This window comes from Euphorbia lathyris, chromosome 9 (genome assembly GCF_963576675.1).
Source record: "Euphorbia lathyris chromosome 9, ddEupLath1.1, whole genome shotgun sequence".
Taxonomy (NCBI): Eukaryota; Viridiplantae; Streptophyta; class Magnoliopsida; order Malpighiales; family Euphorbiaceae; genus Euphorbia; species Euphorbia lathyris.
The window spans coordinates 3,833,264-3,859,662 of record NC_088918.1 but is presented as its reverse complement, the minus strand read 5'-3'; the positions used below and the strand labels follow the sequence as shown (position 1 = coordinate 3,859,662).

The window sequence follows — 26,399 nt, the reverse complement described above, 5'->3', positions numbered from 1 at the left end:
ATAGGATTAAATCTGGTTGGGCGAAGTGGAAGAGTGTTACGTGTTTCCTTTGTGACCCCGGCATGCCAAATAGATTGAAGGAAAAATTCTACCGCACGGCAATCAGACCAGCACTGTTATATGGTACGGAGTGTTGGGTAGTGAAACACTGTCACACTCATAAGATGTCAGTGGCGGAGATGCGTATGTTGAGATGGATGTGTGGTCATACGAGAAAGGATCGGGTGAGTAATGAAATAATTAGGACAAAAGTAGGGGTTACATCTATTGAGAATAAAATGAGGGAAAACTGACTAAGGTGGTTTGGCCATGTAAGACGAAGAGCGCTTGATGCGCCGGTTAGGAGGACTGAAGAGTGGCAAAGGGATGTAGTGGTGAGGGGTAGGGGAAGACCTAAGCAAACTTGGATGAGGGTGATCGAGAGTGATATGGGTGTATTTGGGATTGAGGAAAATATGGTAGTGGATAGGAAAGAGTGGAGGGAGAGAATTTGTGTCGCTGACACAGCTTGATTTCACGGTTTTATATGATGGTTCATGTTAGCCGACCTCGAATCATTTCGGGACTAAGGCTTTGTTGTTGTTGTTGTTGTTGGCAAATTGGACCAATTTCAGACATTATTATAAAACACAAATATTTTGGTCCTTATTCTGTCATAATTGCATATCAGTTTGTTTAAAAAAAATCATATTTTCTGTGATTTAATAATAGAAATACAGATTAATATTTATAAATTCGGTTATTTTAAATTTTTTTTTGTCAAACTCGTACAACAAACAGTATATTTTTTATTTTACTTTTTTACTTTTTACGTTTAATCATATGTTTATGATATGTTACTAATTAGTGATAAAATGACTCACATGTGAAGTGTAGATGACAAGATTCATGACCGAGAAGACAGTTGATGAATTATTTCTCAAATTCACCCAACATGACAATGTTAGGGATAAAACTATACCATTTTAGATGTTAGGGGTAAAATTATTCTTACCTATAAACGTTTGGGGTATATATATATATATATAGATATAGATATTAATATGTGTATTTACTTTTAAAATTGTGTCTATACCGGCATGTGGTATATAATTGGGCACACTGTAGGTACTTGCAAATTAAGGACCCATACAGAAAGATCCTTACCGAAAAAGAAAAAGACAATTAAGTACCAAAAGGGTAATTTTGGAAGTTACATTTTTCAATTCTATCCAAGATCCTTTTTTTTTTTTTTTGTCTTTTCAATGCTCAAATAAAATCCCAAAAAAATTAAAGAAAATAAATTATTATTAGAATCCCAAAAAATTAAAGAAAATAAATTATTATTAAAAGTATAAAAATAAACCTTATAATAATTTGGTCATTTGCAAAACAGTTGTCGTGGTTTAAAAGTTTATAAACAATGGTTATATGTTTTGTGCAGTTTACAAAGATAGAAAATTAAAAATTTTTATCGTTAATATTTATCTCAAAATTGAGCGATTTGAAATAATAAAAAAAACCGACTTTCCAAATTAATGAAAATACAAGATTCTGACTTTGCAATTTAACTAAACTGCTAAGTATTATTTGATTGAAAAATTAACTCATATATCATTTAACTACAAATTTCACAAAACACAGAACCCCTCTCTAAAATTTTTTTAAATCACGAGGAATGTCTTTGCAAATCGGTAAACCAAAAGGTTTATTTTTGTAATTTTTTTTATATTCTTTCTTGGGATAAGGCGTAAAAATACTCCTAACTTTTACACAACAATTTTACCTTTAACATCTAAAATAGTGCAATTTTACTTTTAATGTTGGCAGCCAAGAACAGTTTTACCTCTAACGTTGACAAGTTGAGTCAATTGGAGAAATTATTCATCAAATTGTCTTCTCAATCATGCATCTTGCCATCTACACTTCACATATGTGTCATTGTATAACTCATTAGTAACAGATCACAAACACATGATTAAAAATAAAAAAAATAAAAAAATATACTACAAATATTTCACCGAATTAAAAATATTAATTTTCAATTCGATTATTAAATCATAAAAATATAAAACATTTTTTCAGAATCAACTTAAATTTAATTTTTGCAGAATAAAGAATAAAATATCTGTATTTTATAATAATATATCCAATTGACTCAACGTGTTAGAGCTAAAATTATAGCATTTTAAACGTTAAAAGTAATATTACTCCATCCGTAAATATTAGGGGTATTTTTGTACTTTATCGCTTCTTTCTTTCTTTCAAGACTAGGCCAAACTCAACAATAAATACAAGTTTCTAACTCATTTGTTCCTCTTCTAGTTAGCAATTCCATCTCCCTTTCCTCTCTCTCTCTCTCCTCTATCTCTCTTTCTCTCTCTACTTCAATCAAATTCCCACATCGATCTTCGATCTGATTTTTAAAATATTCCTACAATCAATTGAATCTCAATCAAGCTCCAAATTCTGTTTTAATGCCATAAAATCACTCATAAATACAAAAATAAATCAGTTGTTGTAAAGGTGGATCGACGGCATGGAAAGAGGCCACTTCCATCGGAAACATCAGAGGAGGAGAAAGAGACAGAACATAATAATAATAATAATGATCAGTTTGTTTCTTGGTCTGAAACAGACATGTCTGCTATGGTTTCTGCTCTTTCTCAAGTCATCGCTACTACTACCGCCGGCGCCGATAGTAAATTAACTTCGCCGATGACGACGACGGTGCAATCTTCCTCTGCTATGAAAGTTGAGACTGCTCAACCTCCTCAAGAACAAGGTACTGAATTTTGATTTTATGAGTCTTCTTGATTTTGCTGGTTTTTTGCTTGTTTTAGAACATAGCAAAGTTAGATTTTCTAGCTTTGGATTGTTCAATTTTTTCAATTCTGATCTCAATTGGATAAAAACTCTTGTTCGGTAGCGTTTTCAAGTTTCTAATTCCGTTTTCATTTCCGTTTCTTAAATAGGTTTGGTCAGAAATAATGTTTTCAAGATATCCGTTTCCCTTTCTTTTCCGTTTCCATTTCCTGTTCTACTTCGTTTCCACAGTTCTATTTGGTTTTCATTTCCGTTACTTAACTAGGTTCTAATGTTTCCCGGTATCCGTTTCCTTTATAATTTCGTTTCCATTTCCGAACCGGCAAGATAGATTCTAGTTTTTTCTTTTGCATAATATGTATTTAGAGTTTGTTTAGTTGAGTTATTTTAACGATCTATCTTGCTACACTTCTTTGGAAGCGTTTCCAAGTTTCCAATTCTGTTTCCGTTTCCATTTCCGTTTCTTCATAAGATCTTTTTAGAAGCAATGGTTCCCGATAGCCGTTTCCGTTCCGTTTCTATTTCGTGCAAGATAAATTCTAGTAATTTATTTGCAAAGTACACATTTAGAGTCTGTTTAGTTGAGCTATTATCACGATCTATCTTGCTAGTTTCTCCCGTCTTCGTACTAGTTTTTCATCAAAACTAATAAAATATTGACCGACTATTAGAATTACCAATTTACCCTCATTATTTATCTCTTAAAACTCTAGATTTTATGAAAAAAATTCTCTTCGTCATTGTTTCTGTTTTCTTTTCTAGTTCGGTCATTCGGTGCAAGATAAGTTCTAGTTCTCTTGCATATACATTTAGAGTCGGTTTAGTTGAACTTTTATTACGATCTATCTTGCTACTCCTTCTAATCTCCGTTTTAAGTTTTTCATCAAAAACAATAAAATGTTTATACTATCAAAATGACTAATTTATTCTCAATATTTCTTTCCTAAAACTCTAATTTTTGTACAAAAATAAGAAAAATTATAAAAAAATACATTAATAATATAAACCATCATAGAAAATTTGCCAACATTTAAAGTCTATTTAGTTCGACTATTACCTTACCATTCCTTTCGTTCTTCGTTTTAGGTTTTTCATCAAAACCAATAAAATCACAATTATACTATTAAAATGACTAATTCATCTCTCTTAAAACTCTACTTTACTTCCTATGCAAAAAATTCTATTTTTTTTAAACTCTTGTCAAAACAAGCACAAATTATATATATATATATAAAAAAATCTTTGATAATATAAAACATCGTACAAGGAAATGACAAATTGAAACGATACTATTACAGACCGGATGAATGAAGTATTGACTATTAAGTGATCTATCATACTACTCCCTCTTCCCTGGTTTTCATTTTATGTTTTTCACCAAAACCAATAAAATATCGATTAGACTGTTAAAATGACTACTTTACCCTCAACATTTCTCTCATAAAACTCTACTCTCTAATTAAAAAATTCTATTTTTCTTGTTTTCTCATCTTAAAATCGAAAAAAATTTCAAAATTTCATAAGATGTTAATCCTAAAACGATATCTATTTGAGAGCGGATGGATATTTTAATTTAAAGGGAAAAAGATATTTAATTTTTATTTTTTTTGGAGGAGGGTTAGATTTGTAATTTTAAGAAATGAGTACGAAGAGAAGAGAAGCATGCGTGTAAATGGTGAATTAATTTTAGGGTTTTAGAGCCAAGTTCAATGCATCATTCTTGCTTTCCGTAAAGAAGTTTTTCTCTCTTTCTTCATTGCTTGTAGTATATTAAAGGGTAAAGTTCGAATAAAACCCTTGTGGTTTCACTAATTTTCAGATAAAGGATTGTGGTTTATTTTTTGTTAAAACGAGGACTGAGGTTTTCAACTTTAGCAAAATAAGGACTTTTTCGATTGATACTATTAAAATCACCCTTAACAACTTCAAAAATGACACATTTTAAGAACTACTAATATTCTAAGCAACTTTAATTTTTCAACTTTTTTATTTCGAGATTATTTAGATGATGTTTGGTAAATAGAGAGAAAGTTAATGTTTAGAGAGAGAAAGTTCCAAAAAAGATGATTTTCTAAAATCGAAAATGTAGTTCCATAGAAAATATGACATTGAACAACTTTAATTCTTGAAAATTTTCATTTTCAGGCCGTTAAAGATAGTTTTAATAGCATTATTAAAAGTGTGAAACCTCAGTCCTCGTTTTGACAAAAAGTAAACCACATTCCTTTATCTGAAAATTAATAAAACCACAGGGGTTTATTTAAACTTTCCCCTATATTAAAAGCAGCAAGTACTCTTTTTCTTTCTTCCTTTATTTCAAGACAAGAGTGATGTCGATTGAAACTGGTACGTAGTCGTTTTGCATGTCTCTTATCTTATAACCTCACTCTTATTTATTAGTACTAGTCAGGAAGGACTCCAATTCTGACACCATAATTTCATAAATTACATAACCAATTATCATACCATAATGTATATTTATAAATTTAGTTACCGTTTGTTTTATCTACTGTTTACTTGCTGTTACGGTTTGCTGTTGGAAAAAAAAACTGATTTTTCAAAACAGACGGTCACTAACTAAACACCTAAAATTCTCCATTTTAAAGTGAAAAAACAAACAAAATATGAAAAAGAGCTATCAAACACCTCCTTAGTTCCGTGATTATTCTTGAAGTAGATTGGAATAAGTAGAACTTTTACTACATGGTGCAATTTCAAGTTTTATTAACAGAAAACGGGTTTTTTCATTAATTGAAAATATGGAATTTCAAGCTTTAGGGTCCGTTTGGTTTATTTATTGTTGTTTATTGGTTTGTGATAGATAGTAGATATTAGCTGCTTTTTCTGTTAAAAGCAGTTGTTTTGAAACACTTTTCTGTTTAGAATTAAAAAACAAAAAAATGGTTTCAAAAAATGTAAAAGAACGGACACTTATTTCATATATATTTTTATTAACAAGGTTTGGAATTGGACTGTCTAGTACTCACTCTGGTCTCGAATAGATGTCGTTTTAGGATTCTCAATTTGTTTTTTTATATATCGTTTTTGTATTAACCCTAATATTTACTAAGCAGTTTATTTTAACCATCTTAATGAAAAATGATTTTTTTTTCATTAACCGAAAACGTGTCATTTCAAGTGTTATTGCATGGTCAGAGCATTCTAGATATAAAGGTGGTCAAAACATGAGATTTCATATGAAACACAAACTCAATTTTTCTTAGTAAATGTTAGTCTTAAAATTGCATGTTTTATACGTAGAGTTTAAATCTGTTTTACTGCAATAACCATAGACAGTGACATACTAGATTCACTGAAACATACGCTTGTACTGGTCTTTCGTAATTTATGAATCTTAAATCGATACTTTTTGGATGTTTTTACCCAAAAGTTTAAAATTCGATACACAAATTTCATAAAATTTTTAATATTTTCTAACGACTAATGAATACTCAAACCTCGTAACTTCTCTCTGAATCCATCCTTATACCGGGGATTAAATTTATATCTAATCCCTAGTGATATGAATTCCTAGTATAGTATATAGGATGTATGTCTTCCGTGAAACACTAGCATTCCTTTATGGTAAAGACATTGACCTTATCCTTTTGATTTTGTAAGCAATTCTACCTTTTTCATTATCTCTATCTGCCTAATCTTTGATAGTGACTTCTTTCTTTTTGTTTGCTTCTTTCCATAAATTTCTATTCTTTATTTATTGAATTTTATCATCTGCTTTTCATGTTCATATAACACCCTTTTCATCATATTTCATATACTTTCTCTTGATTAATTAATGTCACAATTAATTATAAATTCTATTCTTTATTCTTATAAATTTTAATACGTTACAAGATGAACATAAGTTGTACACGTTTTAAATTCAATACGTGAGTGTGTCAGCTTTAATAAAGCTTTTAGGTTAAATAATTTCTTAAGATCTAATTGATTCAGCGGTTAGTAACGTTTCTTGTTATAGTTAGTTGTTTGCTGTTACAGGTAGTTATTTGTTATTAGCTTATTATTTAGAAAAATTATTTTCTTCAAAAAAAAAGCTTATTATTTACTAAAATTATTACGATATGTTGATATTAATATATAAAGTGTCTAATGTGGGTATTTTTTAAATAAATTAATAAAATAAAAAATGTAATACATAAATTAATAAAATACTTAAATAACAAAATAATAATTTATTGAACAGAACAAACCTTATTCTTGCATCATAATATTATAGTGATGAATAATTATAAAAAAGAATTGTAATTTGTGGAAATAAAAAGAATAATTTTGTAAAAGTCAATTAAATAAATGCAAACGAACTTTTCATTAAAAGCCATAAAAAAAAACTAAGAGCTAGTTTTTACTTACCTAACCAATACACTTTTTTTTTTGGTTATTTCGAGGTGAAACACTAAAAGCGGCTTTGCTGAAACAAATGCACCCCTTAATGTACATATTTGATTCAACATTTTATTTTTCTAGGAAAATTTGAATTTTGATACCCTAACATATTCAAATTCTATCTATGTATATGCTGTTAATCAGAAAATTAGAGGAATACTATTTTAAGAAAAATATTATCTAACCAAAATAAATTATTCCAATATTCTAGGAGAGCAATATTATATTCTTCTATAATTTATAAAAAAATATATATTAATTATAAGATAATAGGAAATAACAAGGCATACATAATATACATACAGATAGATAATATTATTAGGATTGCCTGTATATGATTACACATCAATATTTTACAACTAGAAAAAAGTTGCTTTGAGATAGCTAGGGACTTTGAACTAGTTTTAGTTTAAAAAAAATTGGGTAAATAATTTATTATTTTCTATATTTTTATTTAATATAATGTTTGGTTCTCATATTTTAATAACATATTATTTATTTATTAAGTTTTGTTCTGTTAAACAGTTTAGTCTTCAAATATTTGAATTATTAAACAGTTTCTTTCTGTAAGACACGTATAAAAGTTAAAGACTAAAAAATGTATTATTAAAATATAAAAATTAAACAGTATTACATAAAAAAAAATATAAAGATTAGTAAATTATTTACTATTAGTTTTTTTAATAATTGGTTAGGGGTAATCCTTCTGTACTTTGGAAAATGCATGGGAGAAGTGGCATGATTAATGAACATGCATACTTTTTTTCTATAATTAAATCATTTTGTTTCCAAGTGAACATGCTATCATCATGTCTAAATAATTAAATTATTTAATTAAAAAAAAACACTTAGAGACTTGTTAATTAAGAAACCATTCTGCTAAAAACTTAAACTAATTATTATGGATATATTAAAAACAATAATTACATTATTTTTTGACACATTATTTTTTGGTGTGTAAAATAGTTTTATGATTCATTTAAGTTGCTTAATTATGAAAATGAATTAGTAGCTATACTTTTATCTAACACACCGTTTAATGCTCGTATTTTAATAATACATACTTTAGTTTTAATCTTTTATTCATTTAATATTTTAGTCTCTCAAATATTAAACAGTTTTTATATTCTAATAATAATACATTCTTTAGTCCTAAATTATGTTCTGTTCGGAAGTTTGGTCCTTCAAATATTTAAATTATTAAATAGTTTAGTTATTTATACATTATTTAGTTCTCATACTCTAATAATACATTGTTTAGTTCTTAAATTTTGTTCTATTCAGCAATTTAGTCCCTAAATATTTGAATTATTAAACATTTTAATCCTTTATACACTATTTAGTCCTCGTATTCTAATAGTACATTATTTAGTCATTAACTTTTGTTCTATTCAACAGTTTAGTCCTTCAAATATTTGAATTATTAAACAGTTTAATCTTATATACTGTTAAGTCATCGTATTCTAATAATACAATGTCTAGTCCATGATTTTCTATTCAACAGTTTAGTCCCTCAAATATTTGAATTACTAAACACTCTAATCCCTCTGTTTAGTCCTCGTATTTTAATAATACACACTTTATTCCTTAAGTTTTATTCTATTAAATAGTTTAGTCCCTCATATATTTGAATTACTAAATAGTTTAATTCCTTATACACTGTTTAGTCCTTATACACTGTTTAAGTCTTTGTATTCTAATAATACAATGTTTAGTCCTTAACTTTTGTTCTATTCAACACCTTAGTCCTTCAAACATTTGGATTTTTAAACTGTTTAGTCCCTTAATGTGTTAAGTAAAAATGTAGGCATTAATAAATTATTTTACCCAAATGAATATGTTGATTATACTATTGAAATGATATAATTTTTTTTTCTTTCTTTCTTGAAGAGAATACAAGAAGAAGACACTATAGAGGAGTAAGGCAAAGACCATGGGGAAAATGGGCAGCAGAAATAAGAGATCCGAAGAAAGCAGCCAGAGTATGGCTTGGTACTTTTGACACTGCCGAGGATGCAGCTTTTGCATATGACAAAGCAGCTCTTAAATTCAAAGGAACCAAAGCTAAACTAAACTTCCCCGAAAAGGTTCAAGGAAAACCCGATTTCACCTACTTCATGTCGTCGTCTTCCGCCAGAGCCGGACACTCCAACCCTACTACTATTTCGCCTGCTCCGCAAAATCCAACCCTTCGCCCGGTCCCTCCCTCTCCATCTCCTCCTATGCCACCACCGCCTTTCCTTCAACCGTTTCCTCAAGAATCCTACCCGGATTTGCTTCAATACGCGCAAATTCTCTCGAGTAGCGACGCCAATTTCCCGTACTACACTTCTAGTCTTTTCAACCCGCAACAACAACAACAACAGCAACAGCATCAACAACAGACGTATAATGATCCACGTTATACGTCTACTTTTTCTCCGTTACAGCAACAACAACAACAAGATCAACATCAACATGATCGGTTTCAACAAGAAGACCCGACGAGATTATACCCGCCGTGGTTTCGAGGTCCGGATTATCAAGAACATGGGAAGGATTCTGATAACCCTAGTGACTAGATGGTGTCTATTAGATTATATGTAGATGTGATTCTATGAACTAAAGAGCTGTATGTTTTTTTCTTTCTTTTAAATTGTATTTTTGAAGCTCTTTTATTATTATTGTTATTTTGGGTAAATCAATTGGGGGATTTTAGTTAGTACTATTATTGCCCTTTGTTTTTGTGCTTTTAATTATGTATTTTGCATTGTCATGATTGATTCTGAAGTCCAGAATTTTTTTTTTACTCCCTCCATTCTTTTTTATATGTCGTTTAAGGTTGTTCACCAAGACCAATTCAATATTAATGAGGCTATTAAAATGACTAATGTACCCTTAATACTTTTTCCGAGATCTCTACTTTCTATGTAAAATTTCTCTCTCTTATTAATTTTTAGGGCTTAATTAAGATAATTTGCATTAATAACTATATCTCTCTCTTACCATAAATAGGGGCAAATTAGAGAAAGCATTGTAAAAAGTGCATTGATAATACAAAACGACATATAAAAATGAACAAATTAAAAAGTCCAAAACGTCATATAATAAAAAACGGAGGGAGTATTTTAACTAGTATTCCAAGAGTTCTATTTTATTTTAGGGTTAATATATAAAGTTTGATTGGTTTCTTAAACATTCAAAGTGATCTGATAGTTCCCTCAACTTGCTTAAAATAATCATTTGGTAGCAAAGAAATAAGCTCTGCGCGTTAGGTGTGTTGTATACGCCTTGAAAATTAAAACGACCAAGGTACAGGTATGAGATTCTAATACTGGAGTTGAGCAAGTACGAACTTCATTTTTAATATATTGTAATATATCCTTTAATTATGTAATACAACGTATGTAATACACTTTACGTATGATGCTTACTTCTTTGTCACCGAATGATTAATTGACTGTATTTTAAACAAATTGAGGAGGGCTATCAAGATATTTTAAGCAAGTTGAGAGAGCTATTGGGATAGTTTAAAATTTTAGGGGATCAATCAAAATTTTTTGGATAAATTCAGAAGACAAATGATATATTAAGCATTATTTTTAATTAGTGTTCTAAGAGTAATGATGTTTGTAACCCCAGTATTAATTAATTAATTAATTATTGCTCTACATATTTTTTTTTTCTAATCATTATAATATACTAATTAACACAATGAGATTTAAATCTTATAAACCAATTTGAATTAAAGAAAAAAGATAATAAAATAGTATTCTTAAATTTTATAGGTTATATTAATTAGCTCCTTGAAAGTATAAGCATTCAAAAACTAAATACTATTTTGTCAATCAAGGGGTTCTTTTTTCCATTATTTGAAAATACAAGTTAAGTTTTGTTTGAAAAAACTAACATGGAGAAAATGGAAAAGATTGTCAAACTAACAAGCAAAGTAAATGATAAATTCTATAATTTTGGAGTAATATACTAGATCAAGAATGAATTCATAAAAAAAATATTAGTGTTAAAATAAATAAATATATGAATGAATTTATAAAAAATATTAGTGTTAAAATAAATAAATATGTATAAGTGATATCCATTATTTGATTACATGCCATAAAATATAGAACATATACTCTAGCATAGTTTTGTATAATGTCTTATATGTAATATTATTTAGAACATTGTACTTAGCTTTTAGAACACAAGCTATAAAATTTAGAATATATATATATATATAACAGTGTACTTAACTTTTTAGAACACATGCTATAAAAAATAGAACATATACCCCAGCTAATGTCTTATGTTCTACAACTAATGTCTTATGTACATTATTTAAAACATTATACTTAACTTTTAGAACCAAGACTATAAAATTTAGAAGATATGCAACATTATTTGGAACATTGTACTTAATTTTTTAGAACGCATGCTATAAAATGTAGAATATATACTCCAACATAGTTATGTTAGACATATGTTCTAAAACTAATGGCGTATATTCTGCAACTAATGTCTTGTGTTCTAAATCACCAGACCATTAACAAAATCACCATACTATTCAACACTAGAAAGCCGATCGTCGAGCCTGATCGACTCGACTCGTACATCTGAAAACATGTTGTACATTTTCCGATGTAGCTCCGGTCACCATTCAAAACTCTTGCATGCAACCTGAATCCACCATACTTAAAGGTAAAACATCCTTCTGAGTCCATTTTTGGTGTTATAATTGCAAAATAATGAATAGAGGGTAGAGAAATAGAATGGACAATCCATATTACGAATTTCTACTAACAAGAATGCAAAATCAGTCACTTGTACTTACATGCACTTGTAGCTCATGTTGTGGTCTTCGATTCGATAAAAAGAATGCGAATAACGGGTGAGAAATAAGGAAGAATGAGCTTGGAGAAGTTTGAAGAGTAAAAATGGAGGAAATGAGGTAAGGGGGAAGATTATGGTGAGCGGGGAGAATTTTATTTGATATTACAATAATGCCATTAATGCTCTCGTAAAAAAACTATTCTCACATAAGGAGGTGTTCTCACAATTAATTTCATTATTGAATAATAAAATATGATAAATAATTTATTAGTCTCTATATTTTTACCTAACATATTGCTTAGTCATCGTATTTTAATAATACACTGTTTAGTCCTTAATTTTTTTTTTATTCAATAGTTTAGTCCTTTGTAGAGGGACTAAACTGTTTAATAATTCAAATATTTGAGAGACTAAACTATTGAATAAAAAAAATTAAGAACTAAAAAATGTATTACTAAAACTCGATGACTAAACAGTGTATTAGGTAAAAATATAGGAACTAATAATAAATTATTTACCCAAAAGGATAAGTATCCATGGCAAAGAGGGATGTATGGGATCTATAGACCCTTGAAAACCGAAATCCATCGTAAAAAGGATGGTTCTAAGAGGGTGTTTGTTTCAGCTTTTCGGAGGAGCGTTTAGCGTTTCATTCCAAACCGCAGGAAATATAGCGTTTGATTAGGTTTATATAACCGCTGCGTTTAGCATTTTCTCTGGAAACTACGGCGTTTTGGAGCGTTTCACGAAAAGCTCCTATTTGGAGTTTTTCATAAACAGCTGTTTGTAGTTATTTGTTATTGATAAAATTATCCTTTTTATTTTCACAAAATATGTTTATTCTTTAATATTATTTATATTTCTACAAAATAATTACCGAAAAAAACAATGTTTTGTTACTTTCAATAAATTTTTTATTTTTTATATAGATTATTTTTATTAATTTGTGTAACACATTTGTTATTTTATAATAGGATAAGGTGCAAAAATACCCCTAACATTTATAGCTAGGAGCAATTTTACCTTTAACGTCTAAAATAGTGCAATTATACTCCTATTATTGGCATCCAAAATCAATTTTACCCCTGACATTCACAAGTTGGATCAATTTGAGAAATAATTTATCAAACTGCATTCTTGGTCATGAATATTATCATCTACACTTTACATACCATTTTATCATCGTTAGTAACAGATCACAAACATATGATTAGATATGAATTTTTTTTAAGAAACTAAAAAAAGATTGTCTTTTGTACGAGTTAGACAAAAAAAAATTCAAATATTTCGCCAAATTTATAAATATTAATTTTCAATTTTATTATTAAATCACAAAAAAATATGAAATCTCTTTTTTAAAACTAATGATATGTTCAATTGGTGTAGAATAAGAAATAAAATATCTATCTTTTCTAATAATATTTGAAATTGATCAAACTTGTCAATGTTAGGGGTAAAATTGCTCTTAGCGGCTAGCGTTATGGGTAAAATTGCACCATTTTAGAGGTTAAGAGTAAAATTATTCCTAGTTGTAAACATTATAGGTATTTTTTCACATTTTCCCTTTTATAATTTCATCGTTGATTAATTTAAAACATGTCCATTTTAGACATTTTAAATCCGAACAGCAGCAGTTCAATATAATTTTACCAAACACTAGTAATTAAAAAGCTAACAGCTTACTGCAACTGCAAACAGCTAACAGCTTACTGCAACTGCAAACAGCTAACAGCAACCGCAACAGCTATTAGCTAACAGCTGAATCAAACGGGCCCTAAGTAGTACTCTAGATGAAAAGATGATATGAAAGTAAGGGTGGTTATAGGTAGCACTCTACATGAAAATGAAAAGATGATATGAAAGTGTTGTAATTCCATTCTTAGCTAGAGATGTTATTCTGTCGCTAGGATCCCCTTATGATAATATATATATATATATATATATATATATAGGGGAGGGATCAAGTGAGAACCCTCCCTTAGATGAGAACACTTTCTTAGGTGAGAACCACTAAAACTACGTAGTTTTGAGGCTAAAAAAAAAAAAAACAATGATGCCATCACGGGGGTTCGAGAACCTTAGACCCTTAATTTACACTCCATCTTACTTACCACTGAGCTAACTACTTTTCTGATCTAATATGTGTCGCGCTGATTAATATGCTATCGCACTATAGCTTTCATTGTTAATATTTGACTCATGCACTTATTAATATTGATTAAATATGCATAATAATGAATTATTAATAGGAAAAAAAAAAGAAATGTACATAATAATGAATTATTAAAAAAAATTCAAAAACATGCTCCAATTTCTTATTTATTTAATTCCTTTCCTTATGTAATATGTGCCGCGCTGATTAATATACCATCGCACTGTAGCTTTCATTGTTTAATATTTGACAAATGCACTTATTAATATTGATTAAATATGCATAATAATGAATTATTAATAGAAAAAAAAAAAGAAATGTGCATAATAATGAATTATTAATAGAAAAAAAATGTGCATAATAATGAATTATTAATAGAAAAAAAAATGTGCATAATAATGAATTATTAATAGAAAAAAATTCAAGAACATGCTCCAATTTCTTATTTATTTAATTCCTTTATATTTTGTAATTTATGTTATATAAGAAAATATATTTTTTTAAACATACGTTATAACATATAATTTAACTTTTTTTTTTGAAACAACATATATTTTAACTTTTAAAACGCGAACTATGAAGTTTAGAACGTACGACATATTTTTTAGAACATACATTATGTTTTTTAGAACATGTGTTATGTTTTTTCGAACATGAGTTATAAATTATATTTTTGGAAAAAATGAAAAAACGATCCAAATATCTACTGATTTTTTTAGAACATTTTACTTAATTTTTGGAACACAAACTACAAACTTTAGAACATACGTTATGTTTTTTAGAACATGTGTTATGTTTTTTCGAACATGAGTTATAAATTATATTTTTGGAACAAATGAAAAAACAATCCAGATATCTACTGATTTTTTTAGAACATTATACTTAATTTTTGGAGCACAAACTATAAACTTTAGAACATACGTTATGTTATTTAGAATATGAGTTATAAATTATATTATAGAACAAATGCAAAAATGGTCCATATATTTACTGTTTTTTTAAACAACAATTGTTTTCCTTATCCATTATGGAGCGCGCTGATTAATATATCATTATCCATGTAGCTTCTATTGTTTAATATTAGACATATGCACTTATTAAATATCGATTAAATGTGCATAATAATAAATTATTAATAGAAAAAAAAAAGAAATGTGCATAATGACGAATTATTAATAGAACAAAAAAATCCAAAAACATGCTCCAATTTTTTATTTATTTAATTCCTCTATATTTTTTGTAATTTATGTTTTTAAATGTTAAGGACGATGTTCTAAATAATGTTACATAATTCTAAACTTTATAATTTATGTTCTCCAAATTAAGTATAATGTTTAAAAAAATCAGTAAATATCTCGATCATTTTTGCATTTGTTCTATAATATAATTTATAACTCATGTTCGAAAAAACGTAACGCATGTTCTAAAAAACATAACACATGTTCTAAAGTTTATAGTTTATGTTCCAAAAATTAAGTATAATGTTTTAAAAAAATCAGTAGATATCTGGATCGTTTTTTCATTTGTTCTATAATATAATTTATAACTCATGTTCGAAAAAACATAACACATGTTCTAAAAAAACATGACGTATGTTCTAAAAAATATATCGTACGTTCTAAACTTTATAGTTCGTGTTTGTTCTATAATATAATTTATAACTCATGTTCGAAAAAACATAACGTATATTTTCTTATATAACATAAATTATAAAAATATAGAGAAATTAAATAAAAAATTAGAGCATGTTCTTGTATTTTTTTCTATTAATAATTCATTATTATGCATATTTCTTTTTTTTCTATTAATAATTCATTATTATGCATATTTAATCGATATTAATAAGTGCATGCGTCAAATATTAAACAATATTTAGAACATCGTCCTTAACATTTTAAAACATAAATTACAAAAATATGGAGGAATTAAATAAATAAGAAATTAGAGCATGTTCTTAGATTTTTTTTTCTATTAATAATTAATTATTATGCACGTTTCTTTTTTTCTATTAATAATTCATTATAATGCACATTTCTTTTTTTTCTATTAATAATTCATTATTATGCATATTTAATCAATATTAATAAGTGCATGCGTAAAATATTAAACAATGAAAGCTACAGTGTGGTATATTAATCTGCGCGGTATACATTATACAAGCAAAATAATTAGCTTAGTGGTAAGTAGCATGGAGTGCAAACTAAGAGTCTTAGGTTCGAACCCCCTTGGTAGCAGTGTTTTTTTTTTGTTATTTTTAGACTCAAAACTACGTAGTTTTAGTGGTTCTTACCTAAGAAAGTGTTCTCATCTAAGAAAGGGTTCTCACAAGAGCCCTCCTATATATATATATATATATATATATATATATATATATAGGGGAGAGATCAAGTGAGAACCATCCCTTAGGTGAGGACACTTTGTTATGTGGGAACAAGATGAAACGACGTAGTTTTGGTACCTTTAATTAAAGATTAAATATAAAAATGAGGGTAAAGGGATTCAAACCTGAGACTAGGGCAAAGAAGGAGTGACACACGTGCACCACCTACTGCTAGGCCACTTATTTTAGTTTGTTTATTATGTAATTCATTTATTTATATATTATTAAGTGGCTCTGATACTAAAAAAAATCCAATACTATATTTTTTAAATAAAAATACACTTACTTTAGTTTGTTCATTATACAATTCTTTTATTTATATATTATTAAGTGCTTCTGATACTAAAAAAAATCTAATACTATATTTTTTAAATAAAAATACGCTTGCTTTAGTTTGTTCATTATACAATTCTTATTTATATATTATTAAGTGCATCTGATGCTAAAAAAAATCCAATACTATATTTTTTAAATAAAAATATATTATATATTTTAATAAAATTTCATATTAATATTTTATTTATATAAGAAAATATATTTTTTAAAACATACGTTAGAACATATATTTTAACTTTTAAAATACGAACTATGAAGTTTAGAACATACGACATATTTTTTAGAACATACGTTATGTCTTTTAGAACATGCGTTATGTTTTTTCGAACATGCGTTATGTTTTTTCGAACATGAGTTATAAATTATATTATAGAACAAATGCAAAAATGATCTAGATATCTACTGATTTTTTTAAAACATTATACTTAATTTTTAGAACACAAACTATAAACTTTAGAACATACGTTATGTTTTTTAGAACATGTGTTATGTTTTTTCGAACATGAGTTATAAATTATATTATAGAATAAATGCAAAAAAGATCTAGATATCTACTGATTTTTTTAAAACATTATACTTAATTTTTAGAACACAAACTATAAACTTTAGAACATACATTATGTTTTTTAGAACATACGTTATGTTATTTAGAATATGAGTTATAAATTATATTATAGAACAAATGCAAAAATGGTTCATATATTTACTGATTTTTTTAAAACATTATACTTAATTTTTAGAACACAAATTATAAAGTTTAGAACGTATGTAACAATATTTAGAACATCGTCCTTAACATTTTAAAACATAAATTACAAAAATATAGAGGAATTAAATAAATAAGAAATTAGAGCATGTTCTTGGATTTATTTTTCTATTAACAATTCATTATTATGCACATTTCTTTTTTTTCTATTAATAATTTATTATTATACACATTTAATCGATATTAATAAGTGTATGCGTCAAATATTAAACAATAGAAGATACAAGGACAGTAGTATATTAAGCATCGCGCGACATAATATACAAGAAGAGTAATTAGCTTAGTGGTAAGCAGCATGGAGTATTGCTTGAAGTATTGTAAGTTTTATTTAATTTTTATACTCAAAACGACGTAGTTTTGAGTGTTCTCACATAACAAAGTGTCCTCACATAAAAAAGGGTTCTCACAAGAGCTCTCCCCTATATATATATATATATATATATATATATATATATATATATAGAACGACATGCTATATTATAATATGTGATATGAAGAAGAACAAATAATAGACTCTCGGTAAATGAAAAAGACTTGTATGAAAAATTATTTTCAACTATCAAGGATCTTTATACATGTCCTATTCATCTAACAGAAGTCTCTTAATGTTCTTCTTCATATCACATGTCATAATATAGTCCGCCCTTCAATATATATAACATATTACTAGTGATAGAGGTAGCCTAGTGGGAGTGTCGAAAGCTTCCCTGAGTAGGATGATGCCTCCACCAAAATTAGCCCCCATCTTCTCTTCGATCTCTTTTTAAAGTCGGAATCCTTTCTTTTTCTTTTTCTTTTCTTTATTCCAATTCTCATCCTTTCTCCATTTACGGTGCCGTCGGCATCAAATACCTCCCCCCCCCCCCCCCCCCCCCGCACATGAGTAAATTAGCCCACCTTAATCTCAAATTCTAACTTTGCGACCACTGCATATCTATATATAATATAAAACAGTAACGATGGAACTGAGGTGTCACTTTCTCCTTTTTTAGTGATAAAAAATTTAATATATTAATTTTAATTTTATTATATATATGTATCTATAAAAAGATTATTTTATCCGTACTATATCTAAGAGTTCTACAAAATTTAAATTAATCCCTAAAATTTCTCTAATTCTCTACACATCTATCTATATATAATATAAAACAGTAACGATGGAACTGAGGTGTCACTTCCTCCTTTTTTAGTGATAAAAAATTTAATATATTAATTTTAATTTTATTATATATATTTATCTATAAAAAGATTATTTTATCCGTACTGTATCTAAGAGTTCTACAGAATTTAAATTAATCCCTAAAATCTCTCTAATTCTCTACACATCTATATCTATATATAATATAAAACAGTAACGATGGAACTTAGGTGTCACTTCCTCCTTTTTTACTGATAAAAAATATAATATAATATAATATATAATATATTAGTTTTTATTTTATTATTATATTTATCTATAAAAAGATTATTTAAATTAAATGTGAAAATCAAATAATAATCTATATATATAATATAAAACAGTAACGATGGAACTGAGGTGTCACTTCCTCCTTTTTTAGTGATAAAAAATTTAATATATTAATTTTAATTTTATTATATATATTTATCTATAAAAAGATTATTTTATCCCATATATCTAAGAGTACTACAGAATTTAAATTAATCCCTAAAATCTCTCTAATTCTCTACATATCTATATATAATATAAAATAGTAACGATGAAATTGAGGTGTCACTTCCTCCTTTTTTACTGATAAAAAATATAATATAATATATAATATATTAGTTTTTATTTTATTATTATATTTATCTATAAAAAGATTATTTAAAGTAAATGTGAAAATCAAATAATAATATTTAATTTATATAACACATTTATGTCATTAATTGTAATTATTAGATTATATTTTTATTAATATTTATATATTAAGATGAATCCGTGCATCGCACGGGCCAAAAACTAGTTATACTATAAAGGTGTTCAAATGGGGACAAAAACAATATGGTACTCCAACGATAAAGTTGTTACAACTTTTCTCAACAAGATAAATATTTTTTTTAAAGAACTAAATATGATAAATATTAATAATGATATATTTCAACACTTTGGAATATTAAGTTACAAATTTAGAAGAAGAAAAAAGCAAAAAACACAAAAGTTTAAAAAAAAAAGGAGATAAAATGTGAATATATAAAACATCAAAAGAAATGGTTGATAAAAAAATCTAAAATTCAACAACTAGAGAAAATTATAATTACATGTTGTGAAACTATACATGATCATTAACACTAAATGAAAAAGTATGGATAGATACAAAGTAGGGAAAAAATACAAAGAGAAAATGATATAATGGATGAGAAATCAAAAGGTGTTGTTAATTACAATAGGAAAAAAAGATATAGAGGGTCAGTAGGGGGTTTGGTTGCCGAAAAACTTCATTCAACCCGTGTATATATATAGCTCATAGACATTTGGTGTGTTAACGAATCTAGGATGTCAGTGACAAATCCAAGATTCACTTTCTCTCGTGATTTATGGCTACTAAATTGATATTTTTGTGCTCAAGCCCCCTCTAAATCCGTCTGTGCAGGATGGTGAGTGAAGAAGGATTACCTCATTGTTGTAGGCCGCTTATTCATCAATTGTAGACCAGCATATTGATCATACGCTTGAACTTCCATCATATCAGCGTTAAGCTCATCTCCTACATATTGTTGTACAACCAAAACTGAAACAGTTGCTGCAAAATCTGAAGATGCTAATAAATCACCAATTGCACCAAGTTCAGGACATTCACTCCAATCTGTTAGCCCTGCTGTAAGTGGTGATATCATTCCTTGCCCTCTTCCTACTATGAACAAATCATGTGAATTTATATCCATTGATCTTATTGATGCCACTGTTTCTTCCCCATTATTAACTATTATTTCTCTGTATATTACACTTTCATCATTTCCTGTATGTGCTCTGAAATCATTTATGTACATTTCATCATGTTTATCCATCTGCTCTTTTCCATCTACTGCTACTATCTTACCCTCAGGTATTAACTCATCTTCGCTCCTATTTCTCCTTATAGGTTGAGTTGCATCATCTCCTGGTATAAATCTCATCACAGTTAAACTTATTCCTTGGTTTTCTGACATTCTCCATGCATACGATAATGCTTCTCGGTCATCGGGTCCTCCAAAGAAAAGCACAGCTATATGATGAGATAATTGGGTTGCTGCTAATCGGCTCGAACCATTTAACCCTCTATCTACAAGAATACCAACTGAGCATGGTGCATTTGCTAAAACATTCTGATTCACCATTCTAAATGCTGGATTTGTTGCTTCCATTCCTCCATCTACTGTTTGCTGTTTATGGAAAGGAATTATAATAAAAGCTACCCTTTTGTCCTCTGCCAAGTTACAAATATCTTCATGCATTGTGGAGTAAGGGGAAATAGCAGTTAAGGGCTGAACAGAAACACAAGTAGTATGTTGCTCGTAGTTTTCAAAGGCATTGATAATATGATCAGATTGAGCTTGAGTTCGGTTAAGGGCTGGTCGGCCGGATTTTCGAGTATTATGAACAATGAGCATAGCTGATGCACGGCCTGTAAGTTCAACTAGATGAAGTACATATACGTACATTGGTGATCTTTTTGTAGGGTGAGAGGCTTCAAGGAGGTTAATGATTGTTGGTACATTTCTAGGTGTATGTACACATACTAATACTCTTAGTTCGGCATCAGGTTTTGATCTTTGGATTGTTCTTCTTTTGTAGGGTATAAATTTCCTTGCTGGTCTATATATTACTGTTACAACTGGTGTAATGAGGCTAGTCATAACCACTGCTACAATCACCATTATTGCAAACGATTCATCATCTAAAACCTGCAATTAATTCATTATAGTTAGAGTCATTTGAGATATATATATATATATATATAACATAAATTTCACAAAGAAAGAAAAAAATTGTACCCTTTGATCTTTTCCAACATTGAGAATAATCATTTCAATAAGGCCTTTGGTGTTCATGAGCAAGCCAAGAGTAAGACCTTCACGAACAGGCATTTGGTAAAATAGAGTGATAAGAAGAGTACCGGCAATTTTACCGGCACTCCCAAGTATTATAACAAGACATAAAAGCCCCCAAGTAGCACCTCCACTAATAGCATTTATATTAGTTTTAAGTCCGCTCATAGCAAAGAATAGAGGTAGCAGAAGGCCTGATACAAAATCTTCTAATTTTTCAATCAAAGTAACTCCAAGTGGTCCATTAGGTATAACTAAACCAAATACAAAAGCACCAAAAACGGAGTGTGTCCCAATAGCATCAGTTATAAAACCTGAGATCATAACTCCAGTGAGAATGAGACATATGTAAAACTCACTAAAGGTTTCACCTTCGGGTGTTCTTCGAATGATCCAAGAAATTGCAGGCCTAACAACAAAAATACAGAAGATGACAAAAGTAATACTTGAGAGGATTACCCACAAGGAAGCCAAAGATGTATTGTTGTTTTCTGCTACAGCAATGGCAAAACAAAGTAGAATCCAAGCACAAATGTCATTAATAAGAGCAGAAGACATAGCGATACGACCCAATTCGGTGTTGATGAGTTTAAGCTCAGCAAGTATTCGAGCTAGTACAGGAAATGCTGTGACAGATAAGGCTACCCCTAGGAAAAGTATGTATGTGTATTTATTCATACTAGTTGAATCCTTGTGGAGAAAGAAGGAAAATCCAATGCCAGTGAAAAAGGGTAAGACCATGCCAGCAGCTGCAATGACCAAGGCTTTTTTACCAGTTCTCTTTATTACGGATATGTCCATTTCTACTCCAACAAGAAATAAAAAGTAAAGAAGACCAACATTTGCCATTGTTTCAAGCACCATCACACTTCTTAATGGAAATATTGTATTGGCAAATCCAGTACTACGTCCTAGTACTGACGGCCCCAAAATAACACCTCCCTGTTCAATTTCCAGAATCATATATTACATAACATGTATATAAAAATCTCGTAAATAATAATAAAAAATACTCACCACAATCTCAGAAATCACACGAGGTTGCCGAAAGGGTTTGAGGATGAAAACAAGAACACGAGTTGTGATTACAACCAATGTCAATTGGAGGATGAAAAGAGGTAGAGAATAATCTAATGGATTATCACCTTGCCATACCCCATTCGTCGTTATCATAGTCGGGGCATAACACACTATTGTCTCTTCCGACCCATTTGATGCCTTTGGATCATCCATTTTCTTTCTCTTCTTCTTCCTTTTTTTTTCTTACAATCAATTCATATTTCTTAATTTTTTTTCTTCTTACAATCAATTCACATTTCTTGATTATTCAATCAAATGTTTTTCATCTTCATTTTCTGCTTATTCAAATGTTTCTCATCTTCTCATGGTTCTCTCTCCCTCCTTCCATATGTCAATTTTTTCTTTTGTGGTTTAAATCAATTACCCATTCCTACATCTATTCCTACTTCTATTTTAAGATATTTTTATGTAAACATTGACCTTATCCTTTTGATTTTGTAAGCAATTCTAGCTTTTTCATTATCTCATCTGCCTATTTTAAGGTAATTTGTATACTCTTTAAATTTAAAGAACATTCGCGTACGTGAGTGTGTCAATTTTAACTAAGTTTTTAGGTCAAATAATTTCTTAATTTACATATTCAATTCAACATTTTTATTTTTCTAGGCAAATTTGAATTTTTATATTGAAACTATATATTTGTCTACTAGTTTTTGGCCCGTGCGATGCACGGATTCATCTTAATATATAAATATTAATAAAAATACAATCTAATAATTACAATTAATGACATAAATGTGTTATATAAATTAAATATTATTATTTGATTTTCACATTTACTTTAAATAATATTTTTATAGAAAAATATAATAATAAAATAAAAACTAATATATTATATATTATATTATATTTTTTATCAGTAAAAAAGGAGGAAGTGACACCTCAGTTCCATCGTTACTGTTTTATATTATATATAGATATGTAGAGAATTAGAGAGATTTTAAGGATTAATTTAAATTCTGTAGTACTCTTAGATATATAGGATAAAATAATCTTTTTATAGATAAATATACATAATAAAATTAAAATTAATATAATAAATTTTTTATCACTAAAAAAGGAGGAAGTGACACTTCAGTTCCATCGTTACTGTTTTATATTATATATAGATAGATGTGTAGAGAATTAGAGAGATTTTAGGGATTAATTTAAAATATGTAGAACTCTTAGATATAGTACGGGTAAAATAATCTTTTTATAGATAAATATATATAATAAAATTAAAATTAATATATTAAATTTTTTATCACTAAAAAAGGAGAAAGTGACACCTCAGTTCCATCGTTACTGTTTTATATTATATATAGATATATAGATGTGTAGAGAATTAGAGAGATTTTAGGGATTAATTTAAATTCTATAGAACTCTTAGATATAGTACGGATACAATAATCTTTTTATAGATAAATATATATAATAAAATTAAATTTAATATATTAAATTTTTTATCACTAAAAAAGGAGGAAGTGACACCTCAGTTCCATCGTTACTGTTTTATATTATATAATATAGATGTATAGAGAATTAGAGAGATTTTAGGGATTAATTTAAATTCTGTAGAACTCTTAGATATAGTACGGATAAAATAATATTTTTATAGATAAATATATATAATAGAATTTAAATTAATATATTAAATTTTTATCACTAAAAAAGGAGGAAGTGACACCTCAGTTCCATCGTTACTGTTTTATATTATATATAGATATATAGATGTGTAGAGAATTAGAGAGATTTTAGGGATTAATTTAAATTCTGTAGAACTCTTAGATATAGTACGGATACAATAATCTTTTTATAGATAAATATATATAATAAAATTAAAATTAATATATTAAATTTTTTATCACTAAAAAAGGAGAAAGTGACACCTCAGTTCCATCGTTACTGTTTTATACTATATATAGATGTGTAGAGAATTAGAGAGATTTTAGGGATTAATTTAAATTCTGTAGAACTCTTAGATATAGTACGGATAAAATAATCTTTTTATAGATAAATATATATAATAAAATTAAAATTAATATATTAAATTTTTTATCACTAAAAAAGGAGGAAGTGACACCTCAGTTCCATCGTTACTGTTTTATATTATATATAGATTATATATAGATGTGTAGAGAATTAGAGAGATTTTAGGGATTAGTTTAAATTCTCTAGAACTCTTAGATATAGTACGGATAAAATAATCTTTTTATAGATAAATATATATTTTTTTGATTAAAGATTGGTTAGCGAGTATAGATAAATATATATAATAAAATTAAAATTAATATATTAAATTTTTTATCACTAAAAAAGAGGAAGTGACACATCAGTTCCATCGTTACTGTTTTATATTATATATAGATTACATTGGACATATTCAAATTCTATCTATATATTCTCTTAATCAGAAAATTAGAGGAAAAAATTATTTAACCAAATAAATTATTCCAATATTTTACAAGCCATATCTATTCTTCTATAATTTATAAAAAAAATATATTCATTAATTAAGATAGTAGGAAATAACAAGGCATACATAATATACATATAGAGAAATAATGTTATTAGGATTGCTTGAATATAATTACACATCAATATATTACAACTAGAAAAGGATGCTCTAAGATAGGTAGGGACTTCAAACTAGATTTAGTGAATTTTTTGGATAAATAATTTATTAATTTCTTACATTTTTACCTAATAAAAAGGTTTAATTTTCGTATTATTTGATCATTAATTTGTATTTTATTGAACTGTTTAGTCCTTTAAATATTTGAATTATTAACCAGTTTAGTCTATAATATACTAAATTGTTTGTAATATTATAAAAGTTAAAAGTTAAAAAATGCATTATTAAAATATGAGGATTAAACACTATATTTGGTAAAAATATAGGAATTGATAAATTATTTACTCTTAATTTTTTAATAATTTGTTATAATTAAATCATATTGTTTTGCAAGTGAACATGATATCATCATGTCCAAATAATTAAATTATTTAATTTATAAAACACTTAGATTTGTAAAGAAACCATCTCTCCTAAAAACTTAAACTAATTTTTAAGTATTAAAAAAATATTTACATTAATTTTGACACATTCCTATTGAATTGTATACAACAAATGCTTATTTTATCATGTGTTGAACTTTTACTAATAAAGGATGTTCTTAGTGTCAAATAACGAATAACCAATTGACTTAAAAACTTAAACTTATATATAAAATTTAAAATATTTTATTATATCATCTGAAGTGTGTATAAAACCGTCATTTCCAGTTAATTCTCGCACTTGAACATTATAACCTCCAACCTCTTATAGTTTACTATGATGTAAATATTCAAAAGGCGTGTTGTATCATGACATGTGAAGTGAAAAAATAGATAAGAGATTCTCGTTAGATGAAGAAGACGTGTATGAATTTTTTTTTCCTATTATCAAGCATCTTCATACATATCTTCTTTACTTAACGAGCGTATCTTATATGTTCTTCCTCATATCACATGTCATAATCTAGCCCGTCCTTCGTTATATGTAGCATATTATCAATACTGAAGGTATTTCAGTACTTGGGAGGTCGGAGCCTCCCTGCTCCGGCGAGATCCAAAATATGGTGTTGCCTTCGTCTTCTCTTCCACATTCTCACTCTCTT

General features: G+C 27.8%; 2 protein-coding genes across 2 annotated transcripts; one reads left to right on the top strand and one right to left on the bottom strand.

Annotated features, from left to right (window-relative positions):
• The first annotated feature begins 2,293 nt into the window (after positions 1 to 2,293).
• On the top strand, positions 2,294 to 9,997 carry LOC136205985 (ethylene-responsive transcription factor ERF113). Its single transcript, XM_065996867.1, has 2 exons — positions 2,294 to 2,764; positions 9,100 to 9,997. The coding sequence occupies exons 1-2, from the start codon at positions 2,620 to 2,622 to the stop codon at positions 9,768 to 9,770; spliced, it is 816 nt and encodes a 271-aa protein (XP_065852939.1). The 5' UTR covers positions 2,294 to 2,619; the 3' UTR covers positions 9,771 to 9,997.
• A 10,265-nt stretch (positions 9,998 to 20,262) lies between these two features.
• On the bottom strand, positions 20,263 to 22,911 carry LOC136207222 (cation/H(+) antiporter 15). The gene is made up of 3 exons (XM_065998533.1): positions 22,696 to 22,911; positions 21,625 to 22,620; positions 20,263 to 21,534 (listed from the first exon to the last, which is right to left on the bottom strand). Exons 1-3 carry the CDS (start codon positions 22,909 to 22,911, stop codon positions 20,263 to 20,265), a joined length of 2,484 nt encoding a protein of 827 aa, XP_065854605.1.
• Between the last annotated feature and the right edge of the window lie 3,488 nt (positions 22,912 to 26,399).

What these genes read in the sequence shown, in the direction of transcription:
- LOC136207222 (XM_065998533.1), bottom strand. Translation starts at nt 22,911, where the DNA reads ATGGATGATCCAAAGGCATCAAATGGGTCGGAAGAGACAATAGTGTGT. An exon ending in GTGTGATTTCTGAGATTGTG is followed by an intron (nt 22,621 to 22,695) that starts GTGAGTATTTTT and finishes GAAATTGAACAG; the next exon opens with GGAGGTGTTATTTTGGGGCC. An exon ending in ATGTTGGAAAAGATCAAAGG is followed by an intron (nt 21,535 to 21,624) that starts GTACAATTTTTT and finishes AATTAATTGCAG; the next exon opens with GTTTTAGATGATGAATCGTT.
- LOC136205985 (XM_065996867.1), top strand. Translation starts at nt 2,620, where the DNA reads ATGTCTGCTATGGTTTCTGCTCTTTCTCAAGTCATCGCTACTACTACC. An exon ending in TCAACCTCCTCAAGAACAAG is followed by an intron (nt 2,765 to 9,099) that starts GTACTGAATTTT and finishes TCTTTCTTGAAG; the next exon opens with AGAATACAAGAAGAAGACAC.